The sequence below is a fragment of the Molothrus aeneus genome, chromosome 8, assembly GCF_037042795.1.
Source record: "Molothrus aeneus isolate 106 chromosome 8, BPBGC_Maene_1.0, whole genome shotgun sequence".
In the NCBI taxonomy this organism is placed as follows: domain Eukaryota; kingdom Metazoa; phylum Chordata; class Aves; order Passeriformes; family Icteridae; genus Molothrus; species Molothrus aeneus.
Genome location: NC_089653.1, coordinates 20,518,129 through 20,533,530, shown reverse-complemented (window position 1 = coordinate 20,533,530; position 15,402 = coordinate 20,518,129). Strand labels below are relative to the sequence as shown.

At 35.2% G+C, this 15,402-nt stretch overlaps 1 protein-coding gene across 1 annotated transcript in view; it reads right to left on the bottom strand.

The window, feature by feature from the left end:
* IDE (insulin degrading enzyme) overlaps positions 1 to 15,402 on the bottom strand; it is a 53,719-nt gene that overhangs the window by 22,566 nt on the left and 15,751 nt on the right. Inside the window, exons 8-14 of the mRNA XM_066554288.1 lie at positions 15,203 to 15,295; positions 14,572 to 14,663; positions 12,837 to 12,917; positions 10,720 to 10,823; positions 5,387 to 5,489; positions 4,286 to 4,408; positions 3,571 to 3,653 (exon numbers count right to left, since the gene is read on the bottom strand). Of these exons, the coding sequence (XP_066410385.1) occupies positions 3,571 to 3,653; positions 4,286 to 4,408; positions 5,387 to 5,489; positions 10,720 to 10,823; positions 12,837 to 12,917; positions 14,572 to 14,663; positions 15,203 to 15,295 (679 nt within the window). The remainder of the gene's footprint in view (positions 1 to 3,570; positions 3,654 to 4,285; positions 4,409 to 5,386; positions 5,490 to 10,719; positions 10,824 to 12,836; positions 12,918 to 14,571; positions 14,664 to 15,202; positions 15,296 to 15,402) is intronic.

Sequence of the window (15,402 nt, the reverse complement as noted above, 5' to 3'; positions counted from 1 at the left end):
TGTCTTTGCATTTCTCCCTACAATGAGAATTTCTCAAAACTGAGCAATTTTAATATGCCAAATGATATAAATCCAATTACTATTGAATTTTTTAATTAAGACCAAATTCAAAGTGAGATGTAGGTAAATCCTATAAACCTTCCTCCAGACTCATTAAATTCTTTCCCATTTTTCCCAGACTTAATCAGTTTGAGTGATTACTATTCTGTATCACTTTTAAATTCTGTATTCTCACTTAGCTGGCAAAGGCCAACTGGGAATTTTGAACAAAATCAAAACTACTAGATCATTAATCCTCAAGTGAAAAATAACAGAAAACAATTATTACAACACTGTTCTGGGAGTTGCTTGCTATTATTTGACAGTTTTGTAAACAAATGCTTATTTCTTGTTTACCTTTTTTTCACTAGACTCAAAGGAGTAGAACAACTCAATCACTAATGATTGAATTGTTGAAAAAAACCCCATAAAGTCTAGTCCTTTCCCCTTTCAAACAGCTGTAAGTGACATAGCTGGAATCAACACTGAAGTGCTGAGTTTCAAAGCACTACCACATTACATGGTTGTTTTACTTCCTTCTAAAAAAGGTACTTTTTGAGTTCTTAAGTTGCAATTCATACAAATGCAAAAGGTTACCATCCTCTTTTAGGCTGGGCAGTATGTCAGATGTTTTTACTGTGATGTTTCTTTAACACAAGGATGCCTGGGTTTTTTCAGTTTTGGAACAAGGTGATTTCAAGAGGTTCATACACATACTGTTCCTGTCAATTTGTATATTTAAGGGAGAAACCAACCTCATCAACTTCCTCTTAATTTATCTACACAGCAATGGCGACTACAACATCTGGACCACGATTCTTTTTATGTTTCATGTTGAGCAGGGCTGCAGGCAGAAGAAATCCCCCCAGATTTTTTTATCATACTGAAGCAGTCTGCAGTGTGAACAAACTCTTGTAATCCACTACAAGGCAGCACAGGCTTCATATTTTGATCTAGAACTAAGGCTTAGACTTTTTATGAAAACCTATGTCATAAAGGTGGCTTTATTCACCAGTTCACTTGGTCCTATGAGATATGAGTGATACTATCAAGTCTCTCTCTCATAAATAAAAACTCTGCATTTCACCATGTCCTTCAATGACCATCACCATGACCAGAGACAGATTCTCCAAGAACCTCTTTTAAGTATCCAAACTAGACAAACCTGCTAACAACATCTTTTAGAGGTGATGGACCCTGTATTGTCAGAATCTCCTCGCTCATGCTCATGTACAATTACCATCTCATTTTTAAGGAAAAGGAAAAAACCCTTGCTCCCAACCCTAAGGAAAAAAAACCAGCTCTCACCTGGAACTGCTCCTAGGAGGAAAGAGGTAAATCATTCCATTACAATGGTCAGTAAAGCTCAAGTACTTTTGGCTTTTTATAAGGGCACACTGAGATGAAAGCACAAATCTAACTGGGAAATACCATCTCCACAGGTCTAGATAAGATATCCCTGCTTGCTGCAGGAGGGCTGGACTGGACCTTTAAAGGTCACTTCCAACACAAACAATTCTAAGATACTGTGTGTATTGCATACACTTACACCTTTGTGTGCTCTACATAAACCCAATTATTATCTTTTATTCATTCACAGATTGTTAGATATTATAGTTCACTATAGTTCACCTGAATTGATTTAAAAAAACACCACAACTGTAAACTCAGTGTCCATCAGTAAAATCCTATTTTGGATTTTGGCCAAACATAACACAAGGGAAAGGCACCAAGAATGAAAAAGAAGGCAAAGCACTGCAATTGCTGTTCTCTGAACAAGAGATGGGGAGTTCCCATTTTAATCCTCTGTTGTAGTGCGTTTTTATATTTTGTAATATTTTGAAGTAGTTTTGTTTTGTATTCCAATATTTTTCCCAAATGGTTTATCCCAGACTGTACTCCCCTCCCTTTATCTGTGTTATCCCTCTCCCAGGATGAGATCATCCCCAAACCCCCACCCTGGCTCTCTGTCAATCACTCAGCATCCCATCCCTCCCATCCAGAAGTTTCGGTCCAAGTTGTCGAGTGATTTGCCAGAGGCCAGGGGTCAGCCCCCCAGGCCTAGTCCCATACGCTGCCCTATATGTCTATCCCCCAGTTCCCATCCCTCAGAGATACCTATTGGTTGGTAAAATGTTATCTACTTTTGGTTTCCTGCTCCCTTGAAAGGTGACCTTCGGAGATCTCCCGGGGCTCTCGGCAGGAGGCCCCTGAGGTGCAGGAGCTCCTTTGGGATCCTAATAAAACCATGGACTAACCCCTGCTAAGAGTCGGCCCTTTATCTTCTACCGATGTCTCTGGTGTCTCTTGTGCTGCACAGGCGCCCAGCCCAGGTGCCCTCAGTACCCTCGGGGCACAGACAGTGTCTCCCTGCTGTCGGCCGTGTCGGGGCTGCCCTCCCCGGTGTCTGCCGACTCGAGACTGGCCCAGGGTTCCTGAGAGGCTCGCAGAGAGACGGAGACAATCCTCCATTTCCTGACACATTGAAATTCTAACACACATTGAAACAGTTCTAACATCCGGCCTGTGGTTTCAAAAAGCAAAAAAGAGAAAATGCCCAAGCAACCTATTTTCCCCAACTAGTATCAAAACCAGTACCAAGACATGACACACACTGGAAAAACCTCTGTATAATATCCTGCAAGGAAAATTTCAAGTGCTCTCTCAAAACAAGAATTCAACAGTGCATCTCTGGGAGCCCCCACAACGGCCCTTCCATCAATATCACCAAGTAACTTAATTAGGCAAAAGGAGAGTCCCTGAATTTTTTCTGGCTTTCAGTAGTTCACAGAAACAGAATCAGCTGCACTTTAAAAACAGCACTTTAAAAACTTTTTTTTAATTCCAAAGTTAGAAATTTATTACTTGAAAGGAACATAAAGAAGTTCCACTGTCATGCTCACTCAAAAAAAATTATCTTCCTATGATGAAAGTCATGAAAGACCAGAATTAACACTACACCATTTTATCATATATCTTGAGGTCAGAATCAAACACTCATTGATAATATAGACAATGCTCTTCAAAAAAAAATAAGTACAATCAGTTATGGGTGTCAGTTAAGTAAAATCCCAAAATTTTAAGCACTTTTTTAAACTGATTTGCAGTATGCAAATGAAAATAAAATTTGAGCCTAAAACTATTATCAGAATAGCATTTCATAAAGAAAATACATGTTAAAATAGCTGTGATTTAGTAATTAATTTAAAAATACACAATTATTTTTAAAGAGGGATACTGCAATATGTAGTGGGTTCTACTGGCAGGTATATTTTAGGTACAGCAAATAAAATATAAAAGAAAATGTGGTTTAAAAGTATTTAGGTAAACTTTTCCTTTCAATATGGAAGGAGCACATCAAATTTCATCAAATTTCTTGCTACTCAGTTCCTGCATCTAAGCCTTATTTCATATTCAAAGTAAGGACAAAGACTCTGAAGTGCAAGAAAGTGTTTGCTGCACAAATGCAGATTCCCAATAAGTAAGAAACTTTTGGAGATGACTTTATGTGATATACTTAACATTGCATACCTGAAAAATTCAAAGTTGAGACAAGCTTTTGGCAAAAAAAACTTGTCATCTTGCTTGAACCACAGTTTGCTCATAGCAGTGTCCTGTGTCAAGAAAAGAGGTTGGGTTAAGTCATCTTTTAACTGCAATATATGCCACAGCTTTAAAAAAAGTTTCTTCACCACTTCAAATCACCACTTAGAATTATCCCCCTTAAATTCATACTGCTTGAATTGCTATATTCAATATATATATAGTGAATATAGATATATTCAATATATTGAATATATATTCACTATATTTTGAGATCACTAAATGACACTTCTCTTTTTTCCATGCAATCACAGGCATTTTCTGTACAGAGTTACAAAACAATAGCCTTCCCTACACCCTCAACTTACTCAACAGTTGTCAAAAATATGTAAGAGTGGCAGTCACCCTTCTGCTGAATAAACAGCTCTACTGCTATTTTTATCAACTGTTGACACACTTTCAAAAGGGCAGAGAGAGTTCAAGCTGTATCTAGATTCACTTTCCTAGGAACACAAATTGTCACAGTCCAAAGTTCAGCAAAAATGAACTTTCTACTGTCTTTGTATCTAAATATTCAAGTTTTGTACTTTTTTGTTTTCTACACTTTGAAATATGAGATGATCTATATTTTATAAAATAGAGGAATTAAATTCTAACTTCCCAGAAGGTCAGGCAGTCAACAGGACAAATACAGACAGTTTACCTTGACAAGGGCAGGGTACTGTGTTGCATCTTTTTCCAATGGCAAAATCTCAAAGTTTGTAGGAATAAACTCATTCTTCATTGGAAGCTTGAATTTCCCATTTAGGTCAGCATTTTGCCATTTCTAGACCAATAGAAGAAACAATGAAGCTATGCCAATTTCTGCTTAATTAAAGCATATATGGGCTTATTTATTTTACACTAAAACAAAAGATTTAAAAATGTATTCAGTATGTTCTTTGTAAATATTATTAAGATAATAGGGAAAGAGAGAAAGAGCTGGGGAAAAAAAGTTGGAGTAGGCTATTAGCAGGATGAATTGCTCTTAGAAGGAGGATTACATATAAATAATTTTCAAAAGTTTATAGTAGATAGGAGGGTGGGTTTATATCTTATATTTTCTGCTACTGTGAACCATAAATGAAGATATTAAACCAAACACTTAACTAGGAATTCTAATGAAGAACACAGGGAAGGTCAAGCTCAAGGAAGTGCTCCTATGCAATGTCTGTTCAGAGCACCCTCAGAAGGTTCAATTCAGCCCTAAGGCAAATTTTACAGCCATCTCTTCTTGGAAGATCAGAACAATAACAAGTTTCGACAAGGATTTGCCCCCCTCTTTTTTTTTTTGAGTTTTGATTTCTTACAATCTCATTTAACTGGCAAAATATACTTGCTTCCTATGTTGTAAAAATCAACTTCAGAAACAGTTACATGGAACAGTTTTTAAAAATTCCTTTAAGTACTGATCAGTTCATTAACATGTAATAGAGAGTTTTAAGTTTTCAAAAGTTAATGCTTACATTTTTACTCAGCCACTACATATTAGGGATCTTCAACAGAAAAAACAGTGTAACATTCCCTGCACTTAGAATGGTTTATAAACATTAAAATATATCCCTCCTATGCAATAAATATTTGAAATCTAAAGACTGATATAACATTGTTACTTCCTTTAACATTAAACAGACTCATTGTATGATTTTCATGCTATGAAAAGCAGTGGATTTAAGTTCCCCCTCCAACTATATGGAAAATTGGACAAAGAATTTACTACTGACTTTCATTTGCAGATATTAGAATGCTACAAATTTTAACATGCCTTAATAACTTCATCAGAAATTGCTTCTTGCTTGTACTGTGTTCCATACCACTCTTCCGTTCGATCAGTTTTTCCTTCAAAAGACTTGGAAACTATTGCAACTCTGAAAACAAAGAGACACTTAGGCATGAATGGGTCTGAGAAAACACTGAGACATTTTTCCAAGCACGCTTCATCACCAGAACACCTTTATTTCCACAAACAGTCCATAGACAATTACAGGGCAGGAGAGCAAGTATAAGTATACTGAACTACATGCTAAGGTTAACCATGAAATCAGGTTACCACAGTCATTTAATGCCACTGTTTTTCTGAAGTGTTACAACCTGGGGTTACACAACAGTACTGTGCCATGCAATTTCTATTTTTAAGACTCTTGTTCCAGAAAACAAAGCAGTTCTTGTAGTCGTCTAGAAAACTGATGAAGCAATTACATTTTCTATACACCTGTATGAACATCCAAATATGTGAAAATACTGATTATAGAAATTTTATTCCATTCCTAGTGTCACAGAATTGTAGATAACCTCACATTTGAAAGGGACTCATAAGGATCATCTCATGTTCAACTCCCTGCTTCTTGCAGGACTACCTAAAACTAAACCAGGTGACTAAGAGCTCCAATGCTCAAGGTGCTGCCTGCACTAAAGAACACACTAAAAAAGAAGAAATCCAGAATAAAGAAAATTACAAACTTATCAGTATTTTGTTAGTAGCCTGCATCATAGGTATCAAGAAAATTCCTTTAATTCTATTGAACAATGTACAACACAAAAGACTATTCAAGGGAAGTGGCCTGCTTCAAGAGTAAATAGATATTTATAAGAAATTTGAAATGGTCACAAAAAGTAGCACAATTACCTGCTCTCCTGGACATGGCTGAATACCTGCCTGCCCTTGGGAAGCAGCACATTGATTCCTTGCTTTGCTCTTTTTTTTTTTGCTTTTGCTTTCCCTATTGAAGTGCCTGTATCTCAACCCACGAGTTTTCCAGCTTTTACCCTTGAGATTCTCTCCCTGATCCCACTGGTAGGTGGGTGAGCAAGCGGCTGTGTGGGGCTTGGGGTTAAACCACAACACAGGTACAAAGCTGCTAAGAGACTACAAAAACTATGAAGTCTCTTAGAATTTCAGAGCGTCTACCTACCAGATCTTTTTGCACAGCAAATGATAATAAGAAGTTAAGAGTCCTAAGTGAAAAAATTATCCTAATAAAATTCTAATAATCATATGGCTAGAGCACCAAGACAAAGATGTTTAATGCTAGAATATACTGTTAGAATGTCTGTTATTCAACATCTCCTCCTCCTCCCCTTCTCCAACATACTGACGCTCAAGCAGTAGTGACAATCCTAGCACCCGAACATTTCCTACAGGAGCATACTAAAATTCAAGAGCTAAAAATAATTGTCTACTCACTGTATAGAAAACAAAATTGTGGAAACCAAAATTGTAATTCTTCAAGCAGTTCTGCTTCAACAGAACAGTGACTTATCACAAATGACTACTGGAATGATTATGACATTTTGAGTTGTCAAAAACATACCCACAACAATAGAAACAAATCAAAAGGCATTTTGTCTGCCCAAGAATTACAACTTAAGACCAACAGGAAAGAAGAACAGGACACAAAAAGAGGGGAAGAGAAGCACAGCAGGTAGAAATGCTATGCCATGCAGGTATTTCAATATATTGTAATCCATCTCTAAAGTCACCAATTATGTAACATTACTTTTGCTTTTCATTTCTCTGTTGTGCTGTACAGCACTATGAACATCCACATGTTTTAGGACAGTGTGGAAATGCACTGGGAAATCAAGACAGGCAATCAGGTAATCTTCAGTAGGACCTGTTTAAGTATATTTAGGCTTGAGCCATTCATGGATATGGAACACAAATCATAAATGCTATTTACTTCTCTATATACATTCCTGAGCATGCAAACTGCTGTAGTACCCAATTTCAGAAACAACCACAGTTTCTATAATGTGATGCATATTTACTAAATACTATCCTGTTTTTCACCCTCCTGAAATCTAAATTGAAGCTACAGGTGACAAATCCATAGGACAGTGTTACTTGGGAAGAGGATGTGTGCTTTAAAATGAATGTACTTCCACAAAAGATTATCAAATATTATACTCCAAATTTATGTAACAAAACTCAAGGTTCTAAAGGTGGAAAAGTAATAGACTCACAATACCTAGTCAGTATTTGTGACATCAGTAACAAATGTGTCAAAGCAAATCTATACTTATAAAGGACTGATTTTAGTTTAAGACTAACTTAAACTTTGTCTTCCAAATCGTGATACTATCAAACAATGGAAGAAATTACTTTTCTCTTCAAATACATAACACAACATGACTGAGACAAAAATAACAAAAGCCTACATTTGTCCATAATTCAACCATCAGTAAAACTGATGTGAGGCAACACATGCTCCTCAAAGGCCTCACATATAAATCCCCTCAGAAACCAGAGCAAAGGGACACTACACACAGAGCTGCTGCTGGGGTGCAGCACAGCACTCTGATCACTGCAGAAGCACAAGTTATTTCTTAGTGTTCAGTAAAACTAAGTTGCTACCAAGGATTTGTGGGGGGAAATAAGTGAACAAATTGTCATTTTCAAAATGGATGCTCAGATCCAATGCAATTAAAAACAAACAGATACATTTCTAGCATGTTTACCTTCAGGGTGAGCATCACCAAGTGCACTGAGATAACTTTGCTGAGAGTCTGTGAAATTCCAGTAGTAAGAAATTTCTCTATCAACACTTTTGGCTTTCATTTTATTTTTCTTCCCTCTAGGACAGTACTAGTGCTGCACTTCTGCTATCAATAGAGGAAAAAAAAACCCACTTACTATCCAGGGAAAAATGTTCTTTAGCTGCTTAATCTGGTGAGTCACTATCCTCTTAAATTTTAATAAGAGCATTTATTCTGCAGATGTTGAAGGGAAAAAATGCCTTGGAAATGATAGGAAAATTACATTTTTCAGCTAAGATTGCTACACATGCCAAGTCTATTCCCGTATCTTCACAGATGGTTGGTAAAACCCAATACAGTTTGAACAAGTAAAAATAATACTTACATTTTAAAGTTTCTCTCTTAGGGAAATTAAGGCACTAAATGCAACAAGTAGTGTGGAAGTGGGAGGACAATATGAACACTTTCTATTATGGGTCAGTCAAATGGAAGCACACGCATACTTATATGCATATACCATCTGTGAGTATGATTTTTTTGTCATACTTTTTAAACTCAAAGTTTGTTAAGAAAATAATAGTTGAAAAACTATACTTTGGAAAAGACACTGAATGCAGTTACTACAATATAGCTATGCTAAGAGGTCCTTAATATAGGTGAATGGAAAAGAAATGATAAATAAAACCAAAATACAAAGAAAAAATTCAAATCAGTGCCAAGTAAGGCACCTCAAGACAGAACGTATGCAAGACATAAAAAGAAAGAAAAAGAACAATAAAAACAAGAAAACAATGCCAAACAACAGGCAAAGTTAGGATGTGGCACATAATAATTCTTTCATAAAAAAGGGAGAACAGAAAGGTAAACATGAGCATACACATCAGTAAATGGTGGATAACCAAACAATATAGATATTGAAAGCAGATGTGCACAAGTTTTTTTACAAGCATAGAAAATTTGCTCAAAAAAGACAAAAGAAGGGAGCAGGCTACTAAATTGGTAATTCATTATATTCATATAGATACAGATGTAATTTTAAAAAAAGCGTATCACAAAGGGACCCTTTTATTAACATCCATAATCTCAACTCATTCTTTTAGAAGAGCCCACTAAAAACAAAATCCACAGTGGCTTTTTTGAATCTTCATAAGGTACCACAAAATCACTTTTAGCAATACATAAGTAAATTTCCCCTTCCCAAGATAAGGTATCTTGCTAGCAATTTAAAACAAAAGATACTATAAAATTATATTCCCTGTTATATTTTACTATGCTTTGAAGGTCTTAGTTAAGTGAAAAATTTTTAAAAATTGCAGTTCATTTCAATTTACTTCTAATTTCACAGGATAAGTGCTTAAAATATATCTAAAAGGAATATAGTACTACATACAAGTTAGTATTTTCTTTCAGTCAAATCAAAGTAGGAAAGTCTGATAAGACAATATGTAATTTTTTTAACAGTTAACTGAAGAAGCCATAAAACCAGGTTTATTCCAGTTCTGAAAGTCATTTTTTTCTCTCAATATTTAGCACCTTTTTAATACAAAAGTTTAAAATGACACATTTCCTAATCTATTAAATGACATCTATTTCTTAAGTCAGGAAAGAATGTCAAAAGACTGGCACAGCCAGCAACAAGAGTAACACAGAAAAGTGGTGAGTGGTCTGTAACATGCAAAGCATCTGACAAGCTAAAGAATCTATGAATGTATGTACCTGAACTAATTTCCTCCAGCAATTTTTCAGTGTTTAAGTAAGAAGATGCTTTGGAAGTTCTCTGGGCAGTAACAAAGACCCAATTTATATTATGAATCAGATAATACTGACTATTTTCTTGCAATGTTAAGACCTATGCTTCAAAGCTATGTGAAGCTATAATAAACATCAGATCTCATTAACACCTGCAGCTTCTTTACTAAATCAGCATCAGCTCAGGTTTACCTATTGCTTGTAAGCAATTCTAAAACCAGCTAAAAGTTCACATTCATGTGGAATTTGGTTAAGCTTTCTACAGAGAGCAAGTAATTACACGTTCTCTATATTAATTACTAAAAACAGTGCTCATATGTTAGAGGTATCCAATTTTCAAGAACTTGGGTGGTAGAGTAACATGAAAATACATTCGAAATAGAGAAGTATTAAATACTTTGGGAAACAGAACTAGAGACTTTAATTAGGGTATTGTTTGTTCAAAAGATGATCTTTTGACACAGTCAAGCTTCAGCTGAAGTATCCCACGCACATTGCACACAGATGCACACCCACACACAAAGATATAGGCCCTTCTTGAAAGGGCATTAATTACTATGGCAACTACTGGTGCTGATATAGGCAACTCCATTTATTCTATCATTACTTGCATATCCCCAGAAACACCAGAACCCATCACATTTGCAAATATAGTTCATAATTCAAGTTTATTTGACATTATCTAATAATTATTTGAAATACATCAACCTTTGAAAATAAATTAACATGTATCTAAGACCTTCTCATACAAAGAAACAGTGAATGTTTTTCAATCACATTTACTTTGGAGCCTCAAGAGACACCTAAGATTTTGTGTTTCCATTAGTTCATCTGCTTTCTTATATGTTTGTGTTAAAATACAGTTTAACTCACCGAACATTTTCTGGTCTCAATTTATCCAGTACCATCTCTATTAAATCAGGCCTGAATTCTTCAAGCAAATATTCAGCAGCCAATACTTCTTCTATAGGATAATACTGAAAAACAAAGCCGAGGAATACGTAGGTGAATTAAACAAAAGTAAGCATGAAAAAGCTATGGTTCAGTAGCGGAAACAAAAGCAAAGACTCCTGGTCACTAAAGCTATATTACCCTGGTAATTTCAAATTAGGGATGTGTAGGATGTTTTAAAATCTCCCTCAAAACTAAACAAGAGGGAGTAGCATTCTAACTATGTAATCATATTTCTCATGTACTAGGCAATTTTACATAATTTATATTTACCATTCTTCTCTCTTAGAATATTTAATGTCTCAATATAAAAGTCACCCACCTTTAAATGGTATTTTGATTAAAGTAAAAATAACATGGTAAATGCTGACCCCTGCAGGACATTTCTGAAGGTAAAAGAAGACCAAGTACTCACGAGAGTACATTTAGGGAAAACAAAACATAAACAAACAAAATAAAACAAAGAAACACAAAACCTAGGCTTTTTTAGGACTCTTGAACAGTTCAATTCTTATTTACAATAATTTAAAGAAAATTATATTTTAATATCTAAAAGTATAATAAATATTTAAAAACTTAATTCTAACATTTTTTATTTAGGGTCAAACTGAAAATCTCTTAAGGTACATGGCAACTTAAGAAGAAAAAAAAAGCTAAAACTCATCTGAAAATGATTAATGTAGTTGACAGGAAAACTTTCTTGATAAACACCTGTTTACCAAGGGAAAATTACCAGGTGACATAAGTGCTCAGCACTTGCACTTTGCCATACCAATGTACTTTTCTCAACCAGAATTATTCCAAAATGGCTTTCTGAACTATATACATCATACAAAAAATTACAGTGGAATGACTTCCAGAACAGAAAGTAAGTCACAAAAAGGATTGTGGAAAAGAGAAAGGGTGGTAGGGGGTGGAGATCAAGGACAACGAACCAAACCAGTGTTATTAAAAATTCAAGTATGAATGCTAAAGATCCAGAATTTGATGGTCATTTAACTACTAAAGCAGAACGAAAATTACCATTCACACTGCAAAGCAAAAGAAAGACAGTTTAAAAAAAAAATAAGTCCTCATTCAATACCCTGCTCTTTGGAACACCGTTGGCAACTTCCTGGCCTCATTTTTGGAGACAGCAATTGTAATCAGAAATAATCCAACAAATACTGAAAGACTGTTTCAGAAGTCGGAAGTCCATTTGTTAGAGATTTTAGGCATTGGACAGAACAAAAGCGAGAGACAGCATGCCACACTGGAGCTCTTTAAATATCCATTTACATGTTTTCAGCCAAGTCTAATGCTTTTCAGCATACAGATTGAAAATTTGAAAATTAAACATCATTAATTTAGACCAGTAGTTCCTGCAAAAGAATTTAAACCGGTAATTCCTGCAAAGAAACCAAAAATTTCTCTGAACAGATGGAGACAGACATTAGGTACAAAATGAAAAATGGCTGCAATGTATAAAAGTTGTGTAATTTCACTAGAACAAAAAAAATTCAGCAAACCCCCATAAATCTTCCATTAGCACAAAATGAGGGAATTTTGCAAGAAGCATGAAAGACCAAGTAAAAGCTACATGATTCTTTCAGTACCAATATGCAATCACATCTGTGAAGTCAAGCATTTGTAATTTGCAATCTTAATACAAACATTTCTGCTTACTGCAGTATTTCAACACTGTGAACCAGGGAACACAGTGTTTATGATAAAATATTCTTTGTCTAATATTTCCCTAGAGAACACTTAGATACCAAATATAATGGCAAGGTACGTATGTCTTTAGAAACACTGAAACAGATCAAATAGCACCTCCAGTCACTGTATAATCAGTTGTACCAAGTACAGAAGTATAAAATGGTAGAATGAACAGAATGTGACTTTTTGACTGCCAAAATTAACGCCTATGCAGTATACAAGAAGTGCAAAGGACCTCACAGATGCCTGTATTTATTAAGTGGATAATCAAATACACTGTTAAATTATTATTAGAAAAAAAAAAACAAACAACCAAACAAAAACAATTCCCTTTCACTTACGTGCAACATTCCTCCAAGCTTTGATGTGTAACCTCGTGGTCGTTCCTTATCTTTAAATCTGAATGCCACAGCATTTAGATCCTAGAAAACAAAATATGAAGATCATAAATTAAAGCCTATTTTAAGAATAATTACTGGCTACATAATTCCTTTTTATAATAAAAGAAAAGGAAGTACTTTTGCTGTATCCATGTTATAACAGACAAGTACCTAACCTAAGTTTTCAGGATTATTCAAGTTGCATCAAACTCCCAAGCAATTTGTGATAGTCTCATAATGTGAAGCATTACACAAGTCTTGTAAGTCCTTTTCAAGTTAAGAGATCTGCCTCATCTCTCATATATTTAAATTTCCTGATAATTTGAAAACACACCAACTCTGATCCCACCAGTACACAGTGTTCCAGTGCAATGTTTGTCATATATTAATGAACTGAAGCCTCTCTCTGCCTCTTCCTTTTCTCTTCCTTTTGTTCAGTCAGCCAAGAGTAAGTTTAGAGACAGAAAAAGTGTGTTTCTTTTTGCTGTCTCAGCCAGAGAAATAGAACACATCACTCTTAGGATACAATGGCAAGGGTGAATTAAAGAGAGCTAAGACTTTAAAGCCAGTGAAAAGTACAGTCCATCCTTCCATGAAACCATGCAGAGAGACTGATTAACTCAACAATTCAGCTGAAAGTAAACTCAAAGCTTCTTTTCATACTAGTTTGCAAGCTCTCTGACTCACCCCACTGTCCCACAGCCTCAGGAGTTCTGGGACTGCGAGAAGAGGAGCAAGGGAAAGGCACAGGGATGAGACAGAAGGATGGAACTGTTTTTTCCAAACCTTGGATTTGCTTACTCTGTCAGTGAAACAAATCCACTGGGACTTTTAGCAGAGGATAGATAACAAGACCTGAGACTACTTTCACAGGTTCATAGTGCCCAAGTGTATGAAACAAAGCTAACCCAGCTGCAGAATTTCTATTTTCAGGGAGACTATAGTTTGAATCAAACAAAGCTGAGATAGAAAAGGAATCTTTACCCAAGCATATGTATTGAACCAATGAAACTATATATATATATATATATATATATATATATATATATATATATATATATATAAATAAAACTGGGTTTGTTTCACACTGACACTGAGAAGAGCAGTGCTATCTAATAGGACACCACATTTTTGCTCTGTGCACACAGAACTATCCAGACTCGTAAGAAGCATGAACAGTTCAACAAAGACTGACATGTACTGCCAAAGTACTTCATGAAAAGCCTTTAGCTGACTTTTCAAAAAGATGAGGAGAACAAACAGCAGATTCAATGCCCTATTGCCTTTACAATCTCAACTATACAATTTCACACATGAAAGAAGGGAGGGGTAGCATAGCAGTCATTTAAATTTCCAGTTCAATGTTACTCCTCACAGTAAATGTTTCCCCCTTTCTCCAGTGAAGACTAAGCAAAGTTATGTAAAACCCTTGTGGACAGAGCAAGGTCCTTCTTCCTCCACCCTCCATAGTGCCATCCTAATCCCAGCTCTATAAAAGCATTCCACACCTAGATTAAGACAATGTATTCTGAGTGTACTTGTCATTTGTGTCATGTTGCATCTTAAAAATTAACAAACTTAATTACCATGTAATTATTAAATGCTAGTTACAAAGTCAAATAATCTAATAATAAATAAAGTTTGTAAAAAGACAACCACCACATATGGTACATATGGTACAGCCCCAATTACTTACCTTGCACTCTTGGAAAACCCATTCTTGAGGTCCTTCTGTACGTAGTTTTTGAATATATTGAAACATGTGCAAAATAATATCTTCAACATGCACTGAAAAGAAAAAAATACTTAATAATTCATTCAGTTCTGCACAAAGAAATTTAATGAACACAAATATGGTTTTATTTTTAATTACACTTTGATACATCAAGATCTTTAAGTACATCTGCAATCCCACTAAAAAAGTTAAACCTGCTTTTTTCAGACATGAATTTAAGGTAAGTGCTTATGTCCCCAGATAATTCCAAGAAGTGCACTGAACATGTCTTATTATGTGAAAAAATTTCTTTACAATATCATTTAACTGAGGTCTAAATAGTATGAATAAGTAGCACACAAAGGTATTAACAGCTCTTCTCTAAGGAAGTTTATTTGAAGTATTTAATTAACTAATTTAATATAACCTTAAGTTGATTTCTTATGCCAGGTGAGGTGTGTTAGCATACTTAGAGGAACTAAACACAGAATACTAACAAGTTAATTAAAATAAACTGGCTTTCAAGCTATAATACCAATTAGTCTCTTAAGATACAAACACAAAACCATCACATCAGCAATAACATGGAATACAGACAAAGTGCTTCACTTACAAAGTCCTTCTTCTGTCAAGTCCACATTAATGATGAAAAACATGAAACCTCTAGCACCTTCCTTCTGGCCTCCAACAAGAGTATTTACCCACCCTATGTCATTAAAAAGAAACCATATTACATAAACAAATCTATAACAATTTATGCAACTTTTTGCATGCTTCAGGAACATTAAAACCCATTTTGATTCATTTACATGT